This window comes from Engraulis encrasicolus, chromosome 2 (assembly GCF_034702125.1).
Source record: "Engraulis encrasicolus isolate BLACKSEA-1 chromosome 2, IST_EnEncr_1.0, whole genome shotgun sequence".
Taxonomy (NCBI): Eukaryota; Metazoa; Chordata; class Actinopteri; order Clupeiformes; family Engraulidae; genus Engraulis; species Engraulis encrasicolus.
The window spans coordinates 24,732,549-24,759,449 of record NC_085858.1 but is presented as its reverse complement, the minus strand read 5'-3'; the positions used below and the strand labels follow the sequence as shown (position 1 = coordinate 24,759,449).

Genomic DNA, 26,901 nt, shown 5'->3' with positions numbered 1-26,901 from the left:
AAAAATCCTCCGTGCCGACATGCGCACCCAGACCAGATCAACCCAGACAGAGAACGAGCCCCATTAGAGCGCCTCTGCGGGATGATGGATGGTTGGTGTGCGAGACATAGGCCGGGTGGCCACGTAGCGATGGCTTGCTCTTCACGGTAATGGCAAAGGTGGGGGTCTGTTTGCAAACACACTGTTCTCATTTCCGAACAGCCTTAATACATTAACAAGACCCTCAACACACCACGATGATTGACAATAATACTTCTGCATTGATGCAAAAGGTGATTGCTACACCTTGTTAAAGGCAGGAACATTTGAGTGTTGCCTCTCTTTTTTTTCTTTTTGTTTTGTTTTCTGTCTCCTCTTCGAATCCCTGCAACTCTTGACAGCACGCGATGAGGAAGAGGGCGCTCGCGAATAGGGTGAGTTAGCCAACTGAACACAAGAGCCCGCTACAAGTTAATTTCAGTAACTGTATCGTTTATTTTCAAAGATGACAATTAACTGTGAACTGCAACAAAGACGAAGAATTTCTGCCGGGGGCGTTTTCACAGGTATGGCTCTGCTATAACTGTAGTAGGCTACGCGTGAGTAATAGCCACTGCTGCGTTTGTGGGTTTCAGCGGGCAAATTGCAACGGACAGGGGTTTTGTTCGGAAAAGACATATTTTAAAGCGTTCTTATTTAATGCTAACCTTAATCCGTTTGTCAAAGAAAGCCAGACATGCCCTCGGCTGTGCTGCAAGTGAATCGTGTGTGCGTCATCGTGTCTGCAAAAAATGAAATCACAGCAGGTTTCAAATCAATCCAGGCGGTTTTTGGGTTAAAAGAGTGAAAGTCGTTGGCGATTAGGATTCGCTAGCGAGTCGTGTGTCGTGAAGGTAGCTAGCTAGCTAATTACCTCCTCACCCTAGCATTCTTTGTGGTTGAAGAAATCATAGCTAGCTACCTAGCAAAGTGAGATTACGTAAGGTTGAGAGAGCAGTTACACAAACCCCTCTAAGCAAACAACCTTTGAAATTTAGTGCATCGTCTTGCTGTCTGGTTGTTGGATCTGCAGAGACGCATCTGTGATTGTGGTTATCGTCTGGCCGCTAACTAGCTCGCTAGTATAACTTTGCTAACCGAGTGGCCTGCTTTCCTGTCGTCTTGACCAACCAATGTTTCGTTCGGGTTAACCCTTTCTTTGCGCTTAATTCAAAAAAAGTTGACGATTGCCACGCAATACTGTGTGTTTCCCACAGCCGTGGTGACTCAAATCACTACCACAAAGACAGACGATGCAAAACCGTTGAGTATTTCTTAGTGTTAATGTGTAATCTGTGTTGGACTTGCAGGGCCAGTTTCAGATTCATAAAGAAGTAGGCCCCTTGATGAGAAGGCGGCTTGCTTGGTGAACGTTAGCAGAGTTAGCTCGCGAGCTAGCCTTTCCCTTTTCTAGAAAGGGACAGAGGAATGTGCTGAGGGGCGAAGGGTAGTCTGCAAACTTCCAGGCCTAGAAAGCTGTGCCATTTTCCCCCTGAGAAAAATAAATGTCAAAGTGAGCAAGCCCCCCCTGCATGTTTGACATGCTCCTGTTCATGGGGGGACTTGTCATTTTTTTCTAGTACGTTGTTGTACGTAGGGGAGAACACTGATAAGGTTTTGTTCCAATGTTTACCTATTGTATTGTAGTGTGATGCAATAAGTGAAATTATCTATTCATTATCAGTTTTCAGCCACCATGCCATTTTAACTTTTCAATTGTGCGATGGAAGACACCAATTGCCTTTTGCAGAAATTAGTCAGTCTAATCAATCATGTGCAAATATCAGTTGCACAGACTCTGTGACGGGGTCGTCATTTTATGCCCAGAGCCCATGTTGCCAATATACCCGTCACAAATTCGTGTATGTGCAAGGAAGTGTACGTTAGTTTTGCATTTAGTTTTGTGTAAGGAGTCAAATGAGTTTTTTTGTTTTATTTTTGCTGGCCCTTACACTAGGCTGCAGACTCTGTTTCAGGTTAATTACGGCTGCTTCACCCCACTCCCTGCCGTGAGCACGTAGTTCAGGTTTTCTCTCCTCCACTCTCATGACTTTCTCTGGACTGACTGGACTGAGTCTTGCATGTTTTGGCAACATCACTTTTCCTCCCTTCTGTCTGTGTGCTTTATATCAATTTCTCTTTCTTTCTGTCTCCTCTAAAGCCATCGGAAAGCCAGTTAAAGTTCACAGAGGGAGCTTTTGGAGAGCAATTGGCAAATAAAAGCAAGCTGAAATTTGCTGGGGTGGTGAGGCCGAAAACAAGAACCTCCAACCTGAGTCAAGCTATACAAATCTCTGAAGGCTCCCCTTTCCCTTTCTTGTGTGTGTGTGTGTGTGTGTGTGTGTGTGTGTGTGTGTGTGTGTGTGTGTGTGTGTGTGTGTGTGTGTGTGTGTGTGTGTGTGTGTGTGATTGACTGTAATATACCCGTCCCCAATCTGTATTGTCCCCATAGCTGTCCCCTCTGGGTGCAGGGTGCCCTTTGCTGTCTCTCCCCCTCTCCGCTGGTCCTTGTGTTGTGTGCACTGGCCTGCTGGATGAAAAGGGGATTGTGGAGTGGCCACACTGTCCCTTCTGATCTCCCCTGATGTGTCTACCTGAGAACGCTCAGGCCTACACTTACAGCAGGTCAAGCTAACAACAGCGGGCCTGGAAATCCATCCGCATTTCAAGAAACAAGAGGAGAGAGAGAGTGAGAGTAAGCTAACGAAAGACGAAGAAGGATAGAAAGAGTGAGTAAGGCTTTGTGTACTAAGCTTAAACACTGAATGGAACATCAAAGACCAGGTTGGAAGAGGGGAAGAAGGCGAAGAAAACGGCAGACCGAGAGGAAATGCTCTACATGGTGCAAGAAAGAGAATTGTCTTTCCCACCCACACAGACACAGTAAAGTAGTGGGGACAATGCAGTCATGCTGTAGAGTAGACACCAGGCCTGCATTAGACACAGCAGCTTAGTTATTACATCACATTGCATTACACTTAGCAGACGCTTTTATCCAAAGCGACTTTCAAACAGAGGACATCCCAGCTCCAGTGGGTGCGTGAGTGCATGCAGCCCCATTCCCATTTCCAGCCCCAGGACCATAAAATGGCATAGTGCAAGTGTGCTGTGGATGTGTGTGGCTCCGGAGGGTAGTAGTAGTAGTAGTAGTGGTGGTGGTGGTGGTGGTGGAGGAGGGAGCAGGCCATGTGGGCTTCTCTAGGGAGGGCATGAAAGTGGGTGTTTGGCAAGCCCATCTGACTGGCTGAACACACTTGTGGTGTTTTGAGGGGAAACGGATGAAAGCTTTCAGGCCAAAGCTTCTCAGCACTGGGCGAGCTGAGCTGTGAAACTTGGATGTCGAAACTTAAGACTAAAAATGCCTTTATTGTTGTCAATGTCAACCTTTGCTCAATATTTTGTTTTGTAGAAATTACATGAATGACAAGGTCTCATTACAGTTTGTTTGGAGGGCACCCACCTTTTAAAGAAAAGAGATAGAGAAAGTTAATTTGATATATTAGGAGAAAAATAACTTGTGCGTTATAGTTCTTGTGCAGTTGTCAAAATGAGAAAAGCAAACGTTTAGGCATAGATGGTTTTCCAGTGTTGTGCTTTGCTGTGTCATGTTTCTGTGTGATTGCATACGGGTGAAAGACGAAACAGGGTTTTCAGGACTCCAAAAAATAAAACTGTTCCCTGACACCGTTCTTCAACTTTTTTGGGTACATTGGAGTGTAGAGTGATTAAGTTTATTATTTTCTGTTCAGAAAATAGTAAGGAACATGCATTTTACCCCATTTTCACCCATAAAATGTCATTCAGTGTAATACGGTGTTAAACTGTTAATAATACCAAAAACATATAGATGACGTTAAAAAACTGAAATAAGCTACATACCATATTAAAGGCCTATATTTAAGGTCTTCATCAAACCTAAAATTTCTAGTGAAAGGCATTTGCAAATAGTTTTTGCAGTGTTTGTAGTCTTTCACCGAGTGCATTTCACCCATTTGGCTTTAAGAAGTTTTTCCACTGAAGAGAAAATCAGTTTAAAATGCACAATTATTCATTTGTTGTATGCCCCCGCATTTGTTGTGCTAAACAAATAAGTTTCGTAAGAATTTGACTTTATTTTCACATAAAAATGTGCATTTCACTGAATGACCACAACTATTACACTGAATGATGCCTTGGCAAAAAAGGCTATATAAACAGCTACTTTTCATTGCTATCATATTGTTACCATCATACTACAGTACTCAACGTCCTGAATGAGCGACAACAGAAATAGATGTTGTCAAATAATTGGTATTTTACTTAATATTGGGGCATTAAAATGTCTTTTGAAGAACTTCCAAGATCACAAGCTTAGAGGTAGGCTACTACTCAGGCCTAAAACAAAAAAAATAATGTTTTGTCTGTTAACCTGCATATTTCGGGGATTGTGACTTAGGGTGTTCTGATAATTCATGTACAACTTCCAAAATCCCAGAATCTACCCAGTAATATAGATGCTACATGGCAATAACAAGGTTATAATGGAAATAACAATAAAAGTCATAATTTCAAGTAGTATCATCATATTATTGTATCTTAGAGTAATATTGCAACTTATATTGCCGTTTTGATTCTTAATATACAACCATGAACTGATTACACTGAATGAAATGGCCCTTACACTGCATGTCACTGAATGACATCTCTTACACTGAAGGACGACCAAATACTTTTCACCTTATCTTTACCTTTTCACAAGCACACAGTTAGTCACCTACATGAGACGATGACTTTGACCCACAATGTTTACTATGTCTATTTAGAAAATATGCTTGTTTGGATGAATATGTGAGTATAAAAGTGTTTTTTGACATTTCACTGAATGACATCTGTTTTTGTGGACGCTGTTACCACAAGATAAAAATACAGAATTTTTGACTGTTGAAGAACAAGATTCTCCCTTTGCATCATCACTTAAGGGGTTCCTAGGGTTCCCTTTGATGATGTCACATATTGTGTGTGACTATCACTTTTTATTATGATTTAAAAGCACAATGTTGATCTTATTACACTGAATGATATCTAAGGAATTGAAAATCCGGACAAAAGTCCCCAGATGATTTGAATATCAAAACAAAATGGTAATGAAACGTGCTTTTGATACAATAACAAGAACACTTCTAGAATTATGCCCAGAGAGTGAAAAAAGAATTTTGTTCGTCATTTTGCATAATTATTCAAGGATGTATTGATGATTTTTAAGTTCGGACCATTACACTGAATGACGTTTTTGCACTTTATGAGATTATTTAACACATACATTCACAATTATTTTTCATTAAATGTTACTGAAATGAGACACCAGACTATGCTGTTTATCAGCATAACATTCAAAATTCATTAATTTACTTTTTTGATAGTTAAATGAGTGCGGAACAAAAAAAATGCACGTCTCGTCTTTGACCCATACAGAAGTATAAAGAATGTGATTGACAGTGTCATTTGAGCTCCTCAGTGATTCTGCAGGATAATGTCCGTATATCGTGCCACTGAACTACTATGATGGCGTGCTGCTTCTCCAGCATTTCCGCAGGCCTATGTCTGTATGTCGTGCCAGTGAACTATGATGTGTGCTCACTGCTCACTTGTGTGTTTAAGACGGCGGCCACCATTGCATCACAGTTATGCAACCTACTTTGGTGAATTACTCCCAGCAGTCAGCGAGTGCATGAGCAGGGCTTTTTGACATTGTTTAACAGCTGAATCAGATTTGTGAACTCGGAACGGATGCAAGTTCTCACAGCCCAGCGTAGGATGTTAGTAAATCTCTCTCCCAACACCACAAGAAAATACAGTATACTATTCTACTGAATACTTGAACTCATAGGCCAGCGACCTTGAGGTTGTTGCAAGGTCGTAGGTTTGAGACTGGGAGACGTGTTGATGCTTTTGTTGCGCTTGTATGCTGTTCTATACATTTGTCTCCTATATTCATAACATTTACTTTAAAAAGTTGATCACAAAAATACAACAGTGATATATCCTGGGGTGACTCCATGATATGGTAGTCTATTCAGGTTGTTTTGTGATTTTGTGCTAAATGTAGACAGTTGAGTGTTGCAGGTGTCTGTCTACAAGTTTATTGCTCACCTGTGTAAACTATTTGAATGAAGTCAAATATTGTTTACTGATGAGCACGACTTTGTACATCCTCCTTGTGTCTCTGCTTGTGTAGAGTAGGGATATGGGGGGTCAAGTCAAGTCAGTCAGTGTAGTGATTTTGTGTAGGAAAAAACTCCAACTCTCTTAATTGACAGCAGTCTTGCTTTGTAATGTGTTGGAATTTCATTGGTTGCTTCTAATGCATCCTCTGCATTAGATGGTGATGTAATTTCACAGAAAACGCTGGAAACTGTATTGTGCTGCAGAATAGAGGCCAAAAGTTGTTCAGTATTTGACATTGTTCAAGTGTCAGTTATTCACCTGGGAAGATTATGAATACCACAAAATATTTGTTCAGAGAAATTTCATGTAACTGATAAAATACATATATGTTCACAAGCTGACCAAGAACACGTTTCTATTTTAAACTCATTAACTTGTGTAGAATTATCTTTCCTTCTTACAGTATTTGAGAAAAGTCTTGCCTTTGCAATATTGTGCACAGAAAAAAAAACTCAGGGTGTAGAATAAGCCCTTGCTCCATGACCAAAGGGATTAAGCCCTTTCAGGTCTAGGTTTTTGGAGGAGACTTTTTGTGTGTTGGAAGTGGCTCCTGTAGTGTGAATGTGCGTGGGTTCTCCACTAGTGCTATAATTTGGAAGCAGGTTCGGGCCCCTATACAGCAGATTGTTGCCTGAACAGAGGAACTCTGCAGCTACTAAAACGTCTGATGCACACTTTGCTGGCGGCCTATTTAGCAGGCAGGCTAGACCTCAAAAAGCATAGAAAACATTTTTTGCAGCGCACACTACCAGTCGCAAAAACACACACACACACAAACACACTTTCCACCGCTTCAGGTTCGCACATGGGCTGCATGCACACAGTTGTTGCGCGCGTGCGTCTGTGAGTGAGTGAGAGAATAGGGCCAGCCACACACACATGCAGTCACATACCAAGTTTGTGGTTTGTTTTCAACACATCGAGCTTTCCTCAGTTCTCAGAAAGCAGTAGCGTGTGCAGGATGAAAGGTGGAGGGCTGTGGTTAACGGTGTGTGTATTTCTGTGAGAACGTCTGCGCAGGCTGTTGGTGCGGGGCATCTTCAATCATATCTGTGTCAATTTGATCAAGCGATTAAGATTGATAGCGGCAGCTTGTTATTCTTCATTTGATGGAGTAAATAAAGTCTTGCCCTGTGGTGGTTTGTATCTTCATTTTCCTCGATTGTGTCTTGTCAGATGGATTATCTAGCTTTTATCTGGAAGATTGTTGCTTAGAGTTTCAATTTTGCTATTTTTTTACTTTTATCCCATTTTAGCCTGATGCTGCATATAAGTTTACGCTGCATTGACCTAGGCGCTTGGAACGACATGGCTAGATAGAATCATAGATAGATTCAGGCTCTTGAGATATAAGTTTGTTTGTTTTTTTTTTTTTTTAAATTAAAAATGTGGGTATGCTAGAGCCGAATGAACACGTTCTAATGCAAGATGAGGGTCCTAGCTTTTTAATGCAACTTATTTCATGTGTTTATGTGGTTTTTATGTTTTTGGAGGCTGAGTCGAGATATTTAGGTTTTTACAGGCTGAGGGCATCTTTTCCCCAAAAGGGTTTAGGCTTATAGCTGGCATTTTTTGCAGGTGCAAAAATGGGTTAAGTCACATCTACAGTTCCTTTGTGTCTTGCTCAGTCCAAGCAACTGCACGTTTCACATATATAGAGCCACAGGACAGTATGATGGAGACTAGTTGAAGTGTCAAGACTGCATCTACAGCTAGAGGAGACCATGAGGAAATGCAATATTTGTTAACTCCAAAGAAATGAAGGGTTTAATTGCAAAACAGTGCAGGGCTCCAGACTAACTTTTTGCACTGGTTGCACTGGTGCGCCTAAAAAAATGTTTTAGGTGCACCAGCACAAAATTTAGGTGCACCCAAATGTTTTCACCACCCCATACACACACGCACCTCAGCTTTAAAAAATAATAATTAAAAATAATAACAATAGCAACAATAATAGCAACAACAATATAATAATAATAATAATTATTATTATTATTATTATTATTGCTATATTTTAAAAGACCTGGAGCCTTTCATGTGATAAAGGCTAGTCTTCCAAATGTGCTCCTTATAAAATACATGACAGTAGGCTACCTAACTAACACATCTTGGCTACAAGCAGTTTGGCTGGTAGAAAAGACCAAATTAGTAGCCTTTTAGTCAGTATGTGTTTGACTAGTAAGATCAACATACCAGCCTTTTCTGCAATAAGGCCACGGCACAAGCACAGAGTTACAATATGAAGATAGATTGATGGATAGATAGATAGATAGATGGATGAATGGATAGTTTTTTTTAACAAACCCTGCTAAAAATTTCATGATTTTAAAAATAATTAGACACAAATAGCCTAGCCTATGTTTACAGTGGAATCTGAGGTGAATTGGGTTTTGTCTATTTCCCCGTTTTTGAGCGCTCTCCCTCTGCGTAATGATTGTGGTATCTTAGCAAGCGCTACGAACAGACACGACAGCACTATTGCGCTTGCTCGCTCGCTCACTCTCTCTCTCTCTCCCCCTCTCACTCGTGCTGTCTCGAGGTGCATGAACGATGCCCTGCCTACTGATAGGAAGTATGTAGCCTGCCCTAGTCGCGATCAAAAACTCTCTCAGAAGTCCCGACAGACTAGCGTGTCACCTGTTGTTTGGCCAGTTCTGCACGCGGCTGAAACGGGCAATTACCCGCACCCGTCTGCGTTGTTGTGTGGCAATGTTTAATATCCGCTCAAGCCATTTAGGTTTTCCCCGTGATTGTGACTCTCTCGTGTTTAAAATATCCTCAAGTGATTTTGCTGTTTTTACCGTGATTGTAACTCTCTCGTCCGTTGCAAAACTCGCCTGGTTGAGAACACAAAACTCGCTGGCACATGTGAACTCGGATAGTTGAGCGAAGTCGAACATTCTATTCTGAAACGTCGGGCTGCCTGTGAACGAGGAAGGGGGAGAAAGCTACCGGTGTTGTCCAGCGGAGTTGAAGGAATGACCGCATCAACACGTTTTATTGTGATGATGGGCCACTACTGTAGAATGACTATTCATTTTATCTCCATTAAAACGGTTGTCTGATAATTGATTTTGTTCTACTGATGGCTGGTCGCACCGGTGCGCCTAAAAATATTTTTTAGGCGCACCATTGAAAAAAATGGGCGCATATGCGACCAAATTGGTCGCACTCTGGAGCCCTGCAGTGTATCTCCATTTTTGACTTTTGCATTTTATTACTGAAAATGACTGTTCAGAGGTCCTATGTATGAATTCTTACCATTCAAAGATTTTGAGAACATACTTTTTTAACCTACATAAAATGCATTTTGCAATGCAATTCAATGGAATGCCCAATACAAAAATGTCAATTTTCCAACATTCTACAAAATGGAGATACACGGTTTTGCAAATAAATCCTTCAAATGCTGGTATGTAGGCCCAGCCGTGGCTCTAACAGCTGGGCACTGGACTGCTATGCCGGCAACCCGGGTTCGATTCCGGCCCAGGTCATTTGCCGATCCTTCCCCCAACTCTCCCTCCCCAATCATTTCCTGTCCCTCTCTCACGATCCTGTCACTGATGCGTATTCATCAGCCTGACGTGGGCCATGTGCATTACGCCCTTTTTTGGGGGATAAGCCAAGTCAAGGCTCTGTTGGTGTTGGAAAAGAAGAATCGAAATACAAGGACCTGTAGGCTAGCATTGTTCACGCTCAACATGCCGAAGATGTCTTGTGTTGTCGACTGTTCAAATAATATAGGCAAAAAGCCATGGCTGTCTTTATTTAGGCTAGCCGATGTTGCATGTAAGTTAATGAGACATTCGGTTTGTTGTCCCCCTGTACGGGCGGGGCCTTTCTTTCACGAACGAAGTACCCGGATGGCCGGTTATATGTTTGGGGGGGGGCCATGAAAAAATACCCTTATGTAGGATCTACACACCATGGGCTGCAGGATTGTTCTTAACCCACCCTTGTGGAGAGGGGAATGGTTATTGTTTTCAATTTGTTGCGCTTTAATTTGCCATTGGTTTTGTTTTTAGTAAATATGCATGCACCGTTTCAGCCGTTTAAAGAGGAAGAGGGTGTAAGGTGTATCGGGGGATGTTTGTGTGTGTGTGTGTGTGTGTGTGTGTGTGTGTGTGCCGTTCAGTCCTGGGCTGGCCTCTTGGGAGGCTGCTTAAGAAACTGCTGCTTCACTGACTCTCCCCAACGGTGCGTGGCCACTGGGGTCAAAAAGAGGTCACATAAGGACAGGAGTCAGGACACACACACACACACACACACACACACACACACACACACATTCAATATACACACATTCAATATACACACATTCAATATACACACACTCAGATATTGCAAAAACAGAATGCTAACTCGCATACATCCACAGATGATGTAAACACACATATACACAAAGAGATTACACACGAGCATGTGAGCATGCACTTTCTGCTTATTTTCCCCGACCTTGAATCGAATGCATTAGTATGAAGAAACTACCCGAGGTTCTGATGATGATGGTGGTGAAGATAGGTAGTAATAAGTGGAATTTGGGGAAGTGTGAAAGTTTCAGTACTATGTTGATGTGGGAAGGTAAGATGAGCAGCAGATGATTTTGGTGATGTTGCAGAGATAGAAAGCATCGAGGATTGTGTGTGTGTGTGTGTGTGTGTGTGTGTGTGTGTGTGTGTGTGTGTGTGTGTGTGTGTGTGGGAGGTGTACGCTTTTTGCTCAGCACTGCTTGTGGTTTTCCTTTGTTCATAGACACACACACACACACACACACACACACACACACACACACACACACAAGCACAGTCAACCAGAGAAACGAGGGTTGGTTGTGGTGAGATGTTCATCATAGTAAGATGTAGTGTGTGTTTAGTTTCGATCTCTGGCACTGTAACCAGAGTAGTAGTTTCATGTCACGCTTGCAGAGCAGAGCAGAGCATGCACCTCTTTGTGTCGTCTGCGTGCCATACCTTTTCTCTATTGCTTTTTTCATTTTGATAACTTAATTTCTTTGTCTTTTTTTCTTTTTCCCTTTCTTTTTCTCCTTGAAGCAACCTTTGGAGGCTTTGGGAAGCTGATGCTGGAGGAACAGATTTGGGCCCAGAAGACGGCACCTGCGAATAAGAGAGAGGCCCAGGGAGATCGGCGAGCTTGACTTCAAAGCCCATCCGCAGGAGACGAGCGTAGCAGAGCACAGCACAGCACACCAAAACCGAGAACATTTGATGGGTTTTTATCTCGCTGCCTCTGCCAGTCATTTCAGGAGTTTGTAATCCAGTGAGTCGTTCACATCGAGGAAAGGAGGCATCCTTATTTTATTTCTTCGTTTTTCATTCATCAGTCTGCTCCACCATTTTTTTCCGCACCTGTTTAATTTTGCTGGTGTGCAAGTTGTCCGTGTCCGTGATTGGGCAAACGGAGCATCATGGGTTTCCCTCATCAGGGGTCGGGCTGAAGCGCTTCATTTTTTGGGGAGGTGACTTCAGCTCACTCTCCCCCCTCGTGTCATCTGTGTGCCCCTCCTCTAAAAGGAGGGGTGGGGGGAGGTGTCATATTAGGCCAGGTTAACCCCCTGCCCCTCCTGCACCCTTTGGAAGCCATCCGATACAGCGAGGCTGTCTTAAAACTCAACTCACTCTTGTCGACGTAGTAAGTCAGTCGGCACCTCCGCCCGGTGCCCAGCGCCCCCCTCTTCCTGCCCTCTGTGCCACCCTGATGAAGTCGTGCCAGGCGGTCAAGGAAGGCGAGCCTCTACCGGGTGCAGACGGTGGCATGTCCCAGGACGAGGCCTCCAGGACGACGACGACGACGACGCACCAGTCGCAGCCTACCGCCTTCTACCACCATCACCCCGCCCCCTCATCAGACATCAGCCTGCCGATTAAGCTCTTCAAGCGGGAGGGCGGGGGCAAACCCTACTCCGTACTGGTCGACAGCAAAATGGCCTCCAAACCGCCGACTGGTGAGGCCGTTGTGGCCGTTGCCATGCCCACCGTTACTGCTGCTGCCAACATGGGCACCACCATCACCACCACCACCACCACCAGCCCGTTTGCCCAGCAGCAGCAGTTCTTCCTGGAGGTGCCCAAAGAAGAGGCACTTCCCCTGGGCGGCCACAGCCAGAACGGGGGCTCCTCGGAGGACACGGAAGACGAGGAAGAGGAGGAGGAGGACGATGACGACGAAGACTTCAAGGAGGAGGATGAGGAGGAGCAGTTCAAACGGGCCCAGATCATCGTGGAGGTGAACCTGAACAATCAGACGCTCAACGTCTCCAAGGGCGACAAGAGCGGAACAAGCACTGGTGGTGAGGACGGCAAAATGATCAGTGAGGAAGAGGAGGAGGAGGACGAAGAGGAGGAGGAGGAGGAGGAAGAGGACGAAGAAGAGGAAGAGAGTCCCTCAGAAGAAGAGGAGGAAGAAGAAGAAGAGGAGGATGAGGAGGAGGAAGAGGAGAGCATGAGCCGGACAAGGAGAGGTAAACGTGGCAGGCCACCAGGAAGTGGAGGTGGTGGAAGGAAGAGAACTCGGGTGCAGCCGAGCCGAAAGAGCCGGCGCGCGTCAGCCACGGCCACCGCAGCCGCCAGCGGCGCCACGCGCATGACCACCAGAGGCCGACGCAAGACCACTGCCGCCGAGCCTCCGGCCAGGAAGCGCAAAGCGGGACGCGAACCCAAGTCCTCCTCCGGAGCGTCAGGCACCCACCTGAGCGACGTGAAGTCGGAGGCGGGCGAGACGGGCGAGCAGCGGGAGACGCTGGCGTGCGAGAAGTGCCCGCGGGTCTTCAACACGCGCTGGTACCTGGAGAAGCACATGAACGTGACGCACCGGCGCATGCAGATCTGCGACAAGTGCGGCAAGAAGTTTGTGCTGGAGAGCGAGCTGGCACTGCACCAGCAGACAGACTGCGAGAAGAACATCCAGGTGAGTGTGAGTGTGAGTGTGAGTGTGTGTGTGTGTGTGTGTGTGTGTGTGTGTGTGTGTGTGTGTGTGTGTGTGTGTGTGTGTGTGTGTGTGGTCATTGTTTATAGTGCTTTGGTGCCAATAGCTTGTAATTGTGCCAGTGGGGTGAAAGGGCTAATTTGTCAGTACTACTGTGTGGCACGACGTTGATGGTCCTGTTTCAACCCGTCCTGACCCCAGCATTTTTTAATTCTATTACATCTTCTGTTCACACTCACCTCTGGACTATCTGTCCAAACTTTTGTGTAGTTAAAAAAGAAGCCCCCCAAAATAAAGTAAACATCATGTCAGCACACATAGCATGTCAGCACTCAAAAGAAGAAAACTGTTTCCGAGAGACAGACTCCCAGACAGACACCTCCATCTTGGTGTGGTGTTCCCTTGAAGTGTTTTCACAGTATCCATCCATATAGATAGTGCATTACCGCGGCTCCTCCTACAGGATTATTTTGTATACCACCTTATGACGCTCACACAATGTGTGATTGACGCTCATTCAATGTGTGGCCCACAAATCTAAATGGTGACCACCAGGATTGATATATCCATCGGAATGGACAGCGGTAGTCAATGCAAGATTTAGGCTGGATCTATACATATCCACCTCCATTTGCTTCCTCCGTCTTCTGGTCTTGTGTCATTGTTGATGTCTCAGTATCAAAAGGAAGAGATAGCCATAGCTGCTGAAATGGCAATAAATGTAAACAATCAATCAATCAATCAATCAAAAGGAAGAGGACATGGGTGGCAGGTGAGATGTCAGGGAAATGAGGCTGCATGCTATTCCTCCATCCATGTTTCAGTGTGTTTCACTGAAATGTTTCACTTCTCTGATTTCTCCACTGGAGGACGTGAGGAGGGATGAATAATGTAATGGAATGTGCCCTGGTCCCCTACTGTTCTGTATCTGTGGAACATCAAAGCTGAGAATGGAATGCCACAAAGAAAACAGTCGTTCCCACAGTTACCACTAGAGGGGGTCATAGCGCTGCTGCTGTGCACAGAGACGGAGCGCAGGGGCTGAGCAGGGGCTGGATGCAATTATGTGAGCAGTGAACACTCCTCACCCTCAGCACGGGGAGGTACTGAAGTTCAGTGGCTAGCCAGTCGGTCAGAGAGTTCAACCAGAGTAAGAGTGGTGTGTGTGCATGGATTAATTCGAAGCCTTGAAGTCCTGTAATGGCCTTAGCCAAGCAAATCCACATAGGGCTTCTATATCAGGTTTTCAACACCCTCTCTGAAGTTTTCAACTTCACTTGCTTGGTTGGATATGGGCATTAATTATGTTCAGGGCACTAAATTAACACCAGCCAACCCGCCAAATGCTGGTAAAATTTCAGTTTGGCTGGTAGAAAAAAATAACTCACTAGCCATTTTTGACCACTAGTGAGTATGTGTTTGGCCATTTAGGCTGGTTATGAAAAGAACTTACGGTAATTTAGAGCCCTGCGGTGCGCGATTTTAAAAAAAAATGGTAAAATGGGGCTTTTTGAGAGGGACATTTTTTACTTTTGTGGACATCCTAAAAGTACAATGTTAGTGCACTTCAAAATGGCTGAGAAGAAAAAGGAGCATATTTCCCTCCCTATATGAAATGCACAAATTAAGCCATTAAGCAAAACTTTTCTGGTAGGCTACATGGGTAAATATTCATGAAATCAATCATTTCGAACAATCAAAAAGAAACAGACTGACAGAGACAGAGAGAGAGAACCAGAGACGTTCCAAATGAATCAAAGAATCTTTGGTTTAACTACGGTAAGCTGCATGAAGGTACAGTAGGCCTAATAGGCTACCTAGGCGAATGAAAACAACTTAATTTTACTTCGCATAAACGCCTATCGGTTTATGCATGTTACATTAGGCCTACATTACGTGGCAGCAATGTAGACTAATTAACACATGGAAATATTCTACAGTAGACACATCAACTGACACAGCAGGTTTTTTAAATTATTATTATTATTATTATTATTATTATTATTAGAGTTGCCACGGCCGCGATTTCTCAGTGGATTGTTCCAACTCTGTTAGAGATTGTTCAACTTCGTAGGTAAAGGTCCATGCGATAGGATAGGCTGTGTTGAAGGCTGTGCGAAAAGACTGCAGCGACACACGATTTACACTTTGGATTTCAAACGAGGAGGATTTTAAAATGACAGGACAAAACTGGAGATATCAGCGCGATTGGTCATCAGGGTGGACCCAGGCTCCCCCCCCCTCTCCCTCTCTCTCTAAAAAAGAACTTGTTGCGGCCCAAACAGTGAGTAACTTCACTAGCATTTTTCGTGAGCTACGGCGTTGTAGGTGCTCAGGCAGGCAGTCACCCTGCGCAATGATTATTGGAGAAACGCTAATAGGCTATAGCCTAAACGGTAGAGGTCACGATGACAATTCATTTCCCCCTAAATTATTAAATTATCACGCCGCAAGCATTTGAACAGGATAATCTTGGCTGGTTGATCTAATGTTCAGTTCGAGACAAGGTGCGCCCTGAGCTCTGCCGGCATCTTGCAATGGTTCGTATTCAGACGTGCAGAAAAGTTACTATTATCAATGCGACAGCGCGTGGCTGTCTCCATTTTCGACCATTTAGCACTTTAGATTGTTATTAGATCATTATTATCATTACAATGTTGTGGATTAATGAGGCTTTATGACTATGTAACTTTATATTGAGAAATGTTCTAGGTGCGCTCAAAAAAAAAAACAACAACAACAAAAAAAAAAACATGAGGGCGCATCCACGGAGTATGAGGGCGTGGCGCCCTTATTTCCCGTTCAGAAAAAGCCCTGGATAATGAGCAGTATCGGATGCCGAACCCGATATCGGTATCGGTGCATCCCTAGTTGTGACCTGCATGAATGACATTCTGCACAGACAGTACACAAGACCAAGGGTACACCAGGGAAGCACATTAAATTAAAATCAGCTTCAACTTTGCTCTCACATCCATCGTGTGTGTGTGTGTGTGTTTGACAGTGTGTGACGTGTAATAAGTCGTTTAAGAAGCTGTGGTCCCTGCACGAGCACATCAAGATTGTCCATGGCTACGCCGAGAAGAAGTTCGCCTGTGAGATTTGTGAGAAGAAGTTCTACACCATGGCACATGTGCGCAAACACATGGTTGGTACGTATGAACAAACGTGCGCACACACACACACACATGGATACTGTACGCTCAGGAGCATGCATACTTAAACACACAGTAAGAATAAACAAATGCACACACATTCTGGACCATGCAGGCACACGCATGCACACACACTCACACACACACACACACACACACACACACACACACACGCTCATAGTTTTCATGCAATGCCAGTGGGGTAGTGGAGGTCAAGCAGGTTACCAAACAGCTGTTGTTATCATATGAACCCTGATCAGCCAGTTCAGCCAAAAGCCAGCACTCTCACTTTTTGACCTTTTTAAAGTCCATCTCTTTACACATGGCATTTAGTGACTTTTTGTTTTAATCTGGTGTTTTTTGTCCCTTGTGGCCCCCCGTAGCCCACACTAAGGACATGCCGTTCACATGTGAGACGTGCGGGAAGTCCTTCAAGAGGAGCATGTCTCTCAAGGTGCACTCGCTGCAGCACTCAGGAGAAAAACCCTTCCGCTGTGAGGTAAATACAGACACACACACACACACACACACACACACACACACACCTGTGCTGAGTGGCTGCCTGCCTCTCTGACACATGCCCGTTGCTGCTGACAGCCTTCACTGGGCCCAGGACAAATTCGTCTTAAAGGGCCCCCCCTCTCAATACATTCTTTCGTTTTCACACACACAGAAAATAACCCAGACTTACATGCACAACAAATAAGCAGTGTCTGAACGTGCTGTGTTTATGTAATACGCTTGTTAATTCTTTGCTCAGTTGGTTACATATTTGTTATGTATTTTTGTTCTTTTTATACAACCAAAGTCAAACATCACTCGATGTACCCGTTTGCCAGACTTGCACACTGAGTATGCAGACCTTGTCCAACAGGGTTTTTGGCCAGGCCTGCATGGGTTTGTACGGGTGTATGCACATGGCCAAAGGAAATTGGTGAAAAATAACCAGACTTTGGCTCCTGCACGCTTTCATTCATCCAAAGTCTACAAAGGTCAGACCTAAACACCAATACACTCATTAATTCCTGTCAAAGAGGCTATTGATTAAAAAAAAAAAAATGTTTTACCAAGGTTTAAAATGGAACTGAACTTGGTAAATGCTAAGTAAATTGCTAAGTACATTTTTTTTAAATGTTTAGGGTGGTTTTTAAGTACATGCCCATAGACTGCCATTGTAAAGACAATTGAGACCAAATCCAAATTGGCCAAATAACAGAGAACGCAGCAAACATGAAATAAACGGTGAGGGGGCCTCTTAAACACTGCAAACATCTCAGAAAAGGGGCTTAATGATCAAAATATTGCACTTGTCCTTGAAGTTTCAGTCAATAAAATCCTTCCATTTTTCCTACGTTGACACAGACAGAGTTGCTGGCAGTAGAGGTGATTGAGCACACCGTTCACCGTACAGAAATACACTTGACAGTTACAGTAGAGTAGTAGAGTAGTAGAGTAACTTTATTGATCCCCAGGGGGAAATTCAGGTATCCAGTAGCTTACATAAATACACAAATACACAAAAGCCCACACGGACATTTCAAGACAAAAATAAACACAGGAATAGTCATTAGGGTGGGGAAAATAAAATACAATTATAGAGATAATAAATGTAGAAAAGGTAATTGTGCAAAAAGACATTCTGTGAGTTGGGATAGACCAAAGCAGAAAAACATACTCTGTCAGTTAAGGTAGACAAGTGTTGATGGATACATCTATGATATAGTATAGTATGTAGAAGTAGGCAGTGTACAGAGTATGATAGGGGTTGAACATTCTTACAATGTCACAGTAAAGTACAGGTAAGTGTATTAGGCAAGCACACACACACACACACACACACACACACACACACACACACACACACACACACACACACACACACACACACACACACACACACAAAGAGGTTCCCCAGTAACTGGGCCAGCTCCGACAGATCACAGTCTTTGCTTGTGGTAAGTAGGGAAAAAAAAAAAAAAAAACATGTATGTCCAGTGGTCAAGGGTCAAAAGTTCCTTAGTGCAGTTATTGGACAGCACACACACACACACACGCACACACACACACACACACACACACACACACACACACACACACACACACACACACACCAAGAGGTTTCCCGGTCTGGGCCAGCTCTGGCATCTCAGGTAGTCCAGTCCCCTATGATAATGTTCTTCTTAGTGTCGTTCTGTGTGTTGTTAAACAGTATGTTAGTACATACACAGACTAGAAATAAACCCCAAACAGCTGGGTGTGGACACAAGCAGCTCCATGGATAGTTTTAGGCTTTTGCCAAACCATCTTGAATTTCCCGGATTTGTGTGTATTCACTAGTTCTCAAGTCTGGCGTTGCTGGATGCTAAAATGGCAGCCTCTTAGGGTGGGGATGTTCTATATGTCTGTGCAAGGTCTGATCATGCTGCTGCTAACTAGAGACTACAGGGTTGTGCACCAGCCTATAAACACACACAGACAGACACACACACACACACACACACACACACACACACACACACACACACACACACACACACACACACACACACACACACACACACACACACACACACACACATATCAGTCGTCATAGATGCAGGGCAATCAGGTGGGTGTGGTTGGTCAAGGGTGGTCTGGGTGGGGATCCTGTTTAGGGGGGCCGCTGTGTGTAGATTATGCACACACGTGTACATACTGTATGTGTATGTTTGGAGGCATGAATGTGTCTACTACGTCTGTGTCTGTGCATGTGACTGAGAATGGCCATGTTCTTGTAGTGTGTGTGTGCGTGTGTGTGTCAGAGTGTGTCCATGTCCATGTGCAGTCTAGGTGGGGCTGCGTGGGCCAGGCCCTGCTTATAAATAGTGCCATAATAACAGAGGAGAGCAGCAGTAGCAGAGCAGTAATGAGGGCTCCTGAAGTAGAGACACGCTGCTTTATTACAGACTCACAAGGCCAGGGCACTCCCACTCTCTCTCTCTCTCTCTCTCTCTCTCTCTCTCTCTCTCTCTCTCTCTCTCTCTCTCTCTCTCTCTCTCTCTCTCTCTCCCCCACCCCTCTCTCTCTCTCTCTCTCTCTCTCTCTCTCTCTCTCTCTCTCTCTCTCTCTCTCTCTCTCTCTCTCTCTCCCCCCCCCTCTCTCTCTCGCTCTGAGTTGGTCTCCAATCATTTGTGCTTGTGTACTCTCATTTTCCCTGTGTCCTCCATGTTCTAACTACAGTTTATGCCTATACTTATTTTAAGAGGTGAATTTGGATTTTGTGAGCATGCTTGCATGCATACTGCACTGAACTATTCCTTGTTCCATAAAAGGTGCTTGCCAAAATTCATTTCTTTTTCCCCCCAATGACAAAGGATAGATCTGTGGGTGTTGGGGTGTCAAGTCAAGTAGGTTTTATTGTCAATTTCTTTACATGCACTGGTCATACAAAGAATTTGAAAGAGGGAGAGGGTCGGTGTGTGTGAGAGAGGGAGAGAGAGTGTGCGTGCGTGCGCAATCGTGAGGGAGAGTGTATGGATGTGAGCTGTGTGTGTGAGACAGACAGACAGACAGACAGACAGACAGACAGACAGACAGACAGACAGACAGACAGACAGACAGCAAGCATGGATATATGTGTGTGTGCAATTGTGAAGGGAAGTGTATGGGTGTGAATTCAGTGTGTGTGTGTGTGTACACAGAGGCCTGTGTGTGTGTGTGTGTGTGTGTGTGTGTGTGTGTGTGTGTGTGTGTGTGTGTGTGTGTGTGTGTGTGTGTGTGTGTGTGTGTGTGTGTGTGTGTGTGTGTGTGTGTGTGTGTGTTTTAACACTTCATTTGCACCTTTCTCTCTGCAGAACTGTGACGAGCGTTTCCAGTACAAGTACCAGCTGCGGTCCCACATGAGCATCCACATCGGACACAAGCAGTTCATGTGCCAGTGGTGCGGCAAGGACTTCAACATGAAGCAGTACTTTGATGAACACATGAAGACACACACAGGTGAGGACACACACACACACACACACACACACACACACACACACACACACACACACACACACACACACACACACACACACACACACACACGAGGACTTCAACATGAAGCAGTACTTTGATGAACACATGAAAACACACATAGATAAGGACACACGCACAAACGCACAAACACACATACACACACACACGTGGGTGAATGGGTGAAGATGGGTGAAGGGTGAATATGAATACATGCAGCTTTATACACGTGTATTATAGAATAAGCACAGCCACACGTTTGTCCAAACTGTACAGAAGCACACGGCAGAATACACATGCGGCCTCAAAGTGCTCTCTCTCTCACGCAGGTGAGGACATGCATGCTTGCACACACACACACACACAAACACAGAAGAACTAGAGGTTCGTATTCAAGTGTGTTGTGCAGCATGTGAACATTCTGTACACACACATCTGTGTGTCCTCACCGTACAAAAGCACAAAGTAGAATTTTCATCCACAAATGAATTTCTCTTCCTCTTTTCTCTCTCTCTCACTCATTCACTCACTCACTAACACACACACACACACACACGCGCACGCAAAAAAAAAATGTGTGAAGCTCCCTCACTGGTTTCCTCGAGTTCCTGAGTTCCTCTATACTAGTGAATATCAGTACCTCTCCTGCTTTCTCCTCTGTAGTGTTGTTTCTCTCTCTCTCTCTCTCTCTCTCTCTCTCTCTCTCTCTCTCTCGCTCTCTCTCTCTCTCTCTCTCTCTCTCTCTCTCTCTCTCTCTCTCTCTCTCTCTCTCTCTCTCTCTCATCTGCACAGATTACTGCACTCCGTAAACTCTATAAGCATCCATACAGTACTGCTTCAGAGTTCACACTATTTAACTCTCTCGTGCGCACAGTCGCAGACACTCAGTGACGCACACGCTGTGATTGCAAGTACTCGATTGTGAAGTACTCTGTAAAATGTATAGCATCTATAAATAAATACATTGTTCACCCTTTTTCACTCTGTCGTACTCTCTCTCTCTCTCTCTCTCTCTCTCTCTCTCTCTCTCTCTCTCTCTCTCTCTTTCCGTCTCCTGTCTTTCATGTTCCCTCTCTCCTGCGTCGTCCCCTCCTCCCTCCGCCGATGAACAGATTTAGAATGCTGCGGTGGCGGATACACCCGCCCGAGGAAACGGGCCAGTGGCCTACAGTGCGCGCGCGCACGCATGCACGCACACACACACACACACACGGAGAGAGACCGAGAGAGAGTTCCCATGGAAGGGAAAGATCAGTGACTATAATAGTTTGAAAAGGTGAAAAATAAGCTGCTTTTAAGAAGCAAGTTCTCCAAGTTGGTCCATTGTAAAACCAACGCATTCCTGACTTGAAACACGATGGAGAGCAAGATGGCGAGCTGAAATGTGAACACCTGCCAGTGTAGATGTGTGTTGGGGATGTTAGGGATGTAAAGGAGATGGGTTTTGCATTTGCACCCTCTGGCACCCTCAAATGAGTCATGAAAATCTGCATGAGGGAGGATGACTGACACTGTCTGCACTGCGTGGGAGACGTAAAGTGTGTGTGTGTGTGTGTGTAGTCAATTTTGTGTGTGTGTGTGTGTGTGTGTGTGTTCAGTCAATTGTGTGTGTGTGTGTGTGTGTGTGTGTGTGTGTGTGTGTGTGTGTGTGTGTGTGTGTGTGTGTGTGCGCAGTCAATCGTTGTGTGTGTGTGTGTGTGTGGACTTAACAGCTTTCTTTGTGTGGGGGGAATGTGTTTTGTGTGTGTGTGTGAGAGAGGGAGAGAGTGCACTTGTGCGCTCGCTCGGCTTAGTCAGAGAAGTCTCAGTTGTATAATTGCAGGCTAATTCAAGCACCTATTCACACATCTGTAGATGGAGACATCTAGCGCTTCCTCCCCTCCTCCTCTCATCCTCTCATCCTCTCCTCTCACCTCTCCACCTTTCTCTTTATCTTCTCCTGTACCACAATTTCGAGTGCTAGTCTTTTTTTTCTTTCTTCACACTTATCTCTGTATAAAAAATTCTCTCTCCCATTTCTCTCAAAGTCGTCATCATCACACGCTTCGTTTCAATTTTTGTCTTTTTATTTTTCTCCCTCCCTGTTCTTTCTTTTTTTTGTTCTTTTTCCCTTTCTTTCTTTCTTTCTTTCTTTCTTTCTTTCTTTCTTTCTTTCTTTCTTTCTTTCTTTCTTTCTTTCTTTCTTTCTTTCTTTCTTTCTGTGTCTGACTGTGGGGTGTATTCTGTTCTTCTGTGTCATTATATCTGTATATGAGCATGTGTTTTTCAAGACTGTGTGTGTGTGCGTGTGCGGCACGTACGCGCGCACCGGCAGGTGGTGCCCGTTTTTTTTCTCTTCCGTGTTTAATTTTGTGTCTATGACTTATATATGTGCCCTCTGCGGGAGCGTATCTGACTGTTTTTACCATACATTTCTCTGATGGTATGTGTGTGTTTGTTTCTGTCCGTACGAGTCTTCGTCGACGCCTTGCCACAGAGCTTGCTGTGGGGTGGTGTGGGATGTTTTTTAGCACCATAGATCAGATGTGATGAAACCACAGCTAATGCTAACATTATTGTATAAATTACACTTTTTTAGATAATGCAGTTAAAAAATCATTTAGTCAAGTCATTGCTTGTACATTAAATACCATGTACCAAATACCAAATGCATGCTGCGCGTGTGGGTGTGCACCCACCTACCACAGGTAAGAAGCTGTCCCATCTGCAAGATCTCAGTTGATTGGGTATACTGTACATGTCTTCTGGCTGTGTGTCGCATGTGTGTATGTACACACACACTACAGGCGAGAAGATTTTTATCTGCGAGATCTTGCTGTGTGTGTATATATACATGTCCCGTGTGTGTGTATGTGTGTCTGTCTGTATGCCTGTGTTTATGTATCCTCTTCAGGAGAGAAGCCGTTCATCTGTGCGATCTTACTGTGTGTGTGTGTGTGTGTGTATATATACATGTCCTCTGACGGGGTGTGTGTGTGTGTGTGTGTGTGTGTGTCTGTCTCCCTCTCCAGGGGAGAAGCCATTCATCTGTGCGATCTTACTGTGTGTGTGTGTATATACATGTCCTCTGACCGTGTGTGTGTGTGTCTCCGTCTCCCTCTCTCCAGGGGAGAAGCCGTTCATCTGCGAGATCTGTGGCAAGAGCTTCACCAGCCGGCCCAACATGAAGCGGCACCGCCGCACGCACACGGGCGAGAAGCCCTACCCCTGCGAGGTGTGCGGCCAGCGCTTCCGCTTCTCCAACATGCTCAAGGCCCACAAGGAGAAGTGCTTCCGGGTCACCAGCCCCGCGCCCCTCAGCACCTGCCTGCAGCAGCAGCAGTCCGCCTCGCTGGCCTCCATCCCGCTGCACCTGGCCTCCATCTCCGTCCCCGGTGCCGTGGTCCCCGGCACTGCTCACCAGCTCATCTCCACCGTGTCCTCTCTTCCGGTCGTGTCCTCCTCCTCCTCCACCACCACCGTCGCCGCCTCCTCGCCCGGCCTGGCCTCGGTGGGGCAGGGGCAGGTTCAGGTGCCCACTGTGGCAGTGAGTGTCGGGAGCACGGTGTCGTTGGGTATGCTGGGAACCGGGGCCGTGGTGGGGGTGGGGCTGGGGCAGCCGCAGCAGCAGCAGCAGCAGAGGGTGGCTGGAGGTGGTGTCGTCGGTGGGACAGTAGGGGTCACCGGTGTGAGTTTAGCAGGTGTGAATGTAGGCGTGGGTCACGGCTTCTCACACCTGCACCTCCAGCTGCCTCCTGCCACCCAGCAGCAGCAGCAGCAGCAACTTCAACTGCAGCAGCAGCAGCAACAGGTGGTGCCCGTCACTCACGCCCAGGTGTCGCTGCTGCCGCCGCCCCCCGCCCTCTTCAAGAGCGAGCCCATCAACCACTGCGGCCAGGAGGATGGCTACCTGCACCACCTGGGCCAGCCCGACAAGGGCACCGCCCCCGCCACGCCGCAGCCCGGGCAGCAGCAGCAGCAGCAGCACCACTGACTGGACCGGACTGGACTGCAATGAACTCGACTGGGACTGATGAGCCCTGAAGGACTTGGGACTACTGTGTGGCTCTCGCCAACTCATACACAGAGACAGACACACACACGAGATACAGACTTTCTCCCACATTCACACACAGGCACAAACACATCTCCAGATGGACTTGACCACCGCCACTTGTGTTCCAGCTCATGCACTTCTGGGGCTCCATGCCCTGATCCCTGCGGAGTGCCAATGACATTGACAGAAAAAGATGACTCTCCTAGTCACACAATAACACACACACACACACACACGCGCGCACCAGGGGTGGCACTCAAGTTTTTTCCCCACCAGTCACGGTGGCAGGTAGATTTCAAAATCTACCAGTCACTCACTGTTTTTGCCAGTCAGAGTGACTGGTGGGTTGTAAAATGTACCAGTCACCACTGAAATGTACCCGTCATTGGCAGGTGGACGGGTGCTTATTTCCATCCCTCGCGCGCGCACACACACACACACACACACACACACACACACACACACACACGCATGCACTCATGCATGTGCGCGCGCATTCACACACACACACGCTCACACAAAATACAAAATACATTGAAGCTCCTTTACTGACTTCCTTTTATCCTCCTAAGAGGTAACCGTTTGCTCACTTGCTTATGTGAGTAACATGATTGCTCTGTAATGACTGTTGACAATTAACACACACACACACACATAAACACACTAGGGTGCATCGCCCCCTATGAAAAGATATTGCCTTGGCCCTGTAGTAAAAATGCTCTACACCCAGTAAAAACACACTGTAAAATATTTTGAAATTTGGATGAAGTCTACCGGGGCCACCAGCCCCATGAAAATAGAAAATAATGGTGATAGTCAATATTTTTACTATAGGGCCAAGGCAATATTTTTTCATAGGGGGCATTTGATGCACCCTAACACACACACATATACTGCACATCCATAGCCTACGTATAGGCCTGAGCCTCACTAGCATTATATCCACTGACACTGCTCACAACACAGGCTTACTCATTTGGAAAAAAACGAGTTGCTCTTTACTAGTGAAACAGTACCTCTCCTCTGTAGTTCTCAATATCTCTCTCTCTCTCTCTCTCTCTCTCTCTCTCTCTCTCTCTCTCTCTCTCTCTCTCTCTCTCTCTCTCTCTCTCTCTCTCTCTCTCACTAATGTCTACACACAGCTGCTGCTGCCTACCTATGGTTGTACGGGTTACTCTTCTCTTCAATCAGAAACATGTGCCGTGGTTACAGATGGCTACCTTGCCTTGACCTTTTGATTTCCTGGTCCTGCCTCACAACAACTTACAACTACTCAAATGATTAAAACAAAAACCTCTCAACACACGTCTCTCTCCTCAGCATCTCTCTGAGGGGAGTCTACAGACCTCTGCAGTTCTTATAACACCCATAAGGGTCCTTCCATGTGTTGTTCTCATGTGTTTGATTGTCTCACATATTCACAGATTCAAGTACACACACACACACACACACACACACACACACACACACACACACACACACACACACACACACACATATAGTACATACACACTTATATACATAAATAATATACGTATGTGCACACCCAATACGTACAAATATAAATATTAAGACATACAATCACAACTTTATCATAATATGTGCAGTTAGAGCACTTAAGAAAAAAAGGATCCTGACCGGGTGGCTCAAATTGTGAATGTGACCCCACTTTGGGTCGGCTTCAATCAAACTAGTGTTGGCGGGTTGTTTTTGTGTTATTTCGGAGGAAAGCAAACATCTTTGGGACTGGCAGACAAAAAAGGTGCTGGAAAAAAAAGAAGAAAAAAAACTTCCAAGAGAATATGAAATGGAAATGTCCTCTGTTTAAAAGAAAAAGAAGACGAAACCAGACAACGCTGTTGTGCTTTCATAGGAGTAGTTAGAATGAAAGAATGAAAATGTAATGGTTTTATATTCTAACACACTCACCTAATTTTGTAAGCGTATAGACATATATACTGTATCTTCTTTTTTTTTTTTTTTTTTACGTTTTTTTAATTGTAATCATACTTTTGTGTACAGTATGAAGCTGTGTATGTGCGCTTTTAGGTGCATGTGTGGAGAGATGTGATGTTTTGGAGTCTTGTTTTTGCAGAAACAGACAAGTCCATGTGATCTTGAGAGTGGGATTGAACTCCCTCTAGACTCGTCTGTCGCTAGGGCATGCTGGTGTGTGTGTGTGTGTGTGTGTGTGTGTGTGTGTGTGTGTGTGTGTGTGTGTGTGTGTGTGTGTGTGTGTGTGTGTGTGTGTGTGTGTGTGTGTGTGTGAGAGTGAGAGTGAGAGAGACTGCGTGAGTGAGGGTTTTCATTAGCGGTAATGTATACCCCCCGTTGTGCTGATATATTGAAAAGCTGCTTCTTCTGTCTTTCGTGAGTGTGTGGTGTGGTGAAGGGGGGGGGGGTCCATGGCAGTGGGTGAGAAGAACAGAGAAATGTTATGACGTGTGTGTGCGTGCATCTGTGTATGTGTGCGCGTGCTTGATCAAGAGATGAGGTGAGAGTAAGTGGGTGGCGTTGGTTGGGCACGATGAGTTGTCTTACTTTTTAGTG

General features: G+C 45.2%; 1 protein-coding gene across 4 annotated transcripts; it reads left to right on the top strand.

Moving 5' to 3' along the window:
- On the top strand, positions 1-25,652 carry znf652 (zinc finger protein 652). 4 transcript variants are annotated; one of them, XM_063184655.1, is made up of 7 exons: positions 1-158; positions 381-413; positions 11,274-13,146; positions 16,169-16,316; positions 16,703-16,818; positions 20,153-20,297; positions 23,423-25,652. In XM_063184655.1, the coding sequence occupies exons 3-7, from the start codon at positions 11,938-11,940 to the stop codon at positions 24,286-24,288; spliced, it is 2,484 nt and encodes an 827-aa protein (XP_063040725.1). In that variant the 5' UTR covers positions 1-158; positions 381-413; positions 11,274-11,937; the 3' UTR covers positions 24,289-25,652. The 4 variants fall into 4 exon arrangements, with proteins under 4 accessions (XP_063040725.1, XP_063040735.1, XP_063040728.1 ...); XM_063184665.1 differs by lacking the exon at positions 381-413 and having other exon boundaries at positions 1-146; XM_063184658.1 differs by lacking the exon at positions 381-413.
- Positions 25,653-26,901: the final 1,249 nt, after the last annotated feature.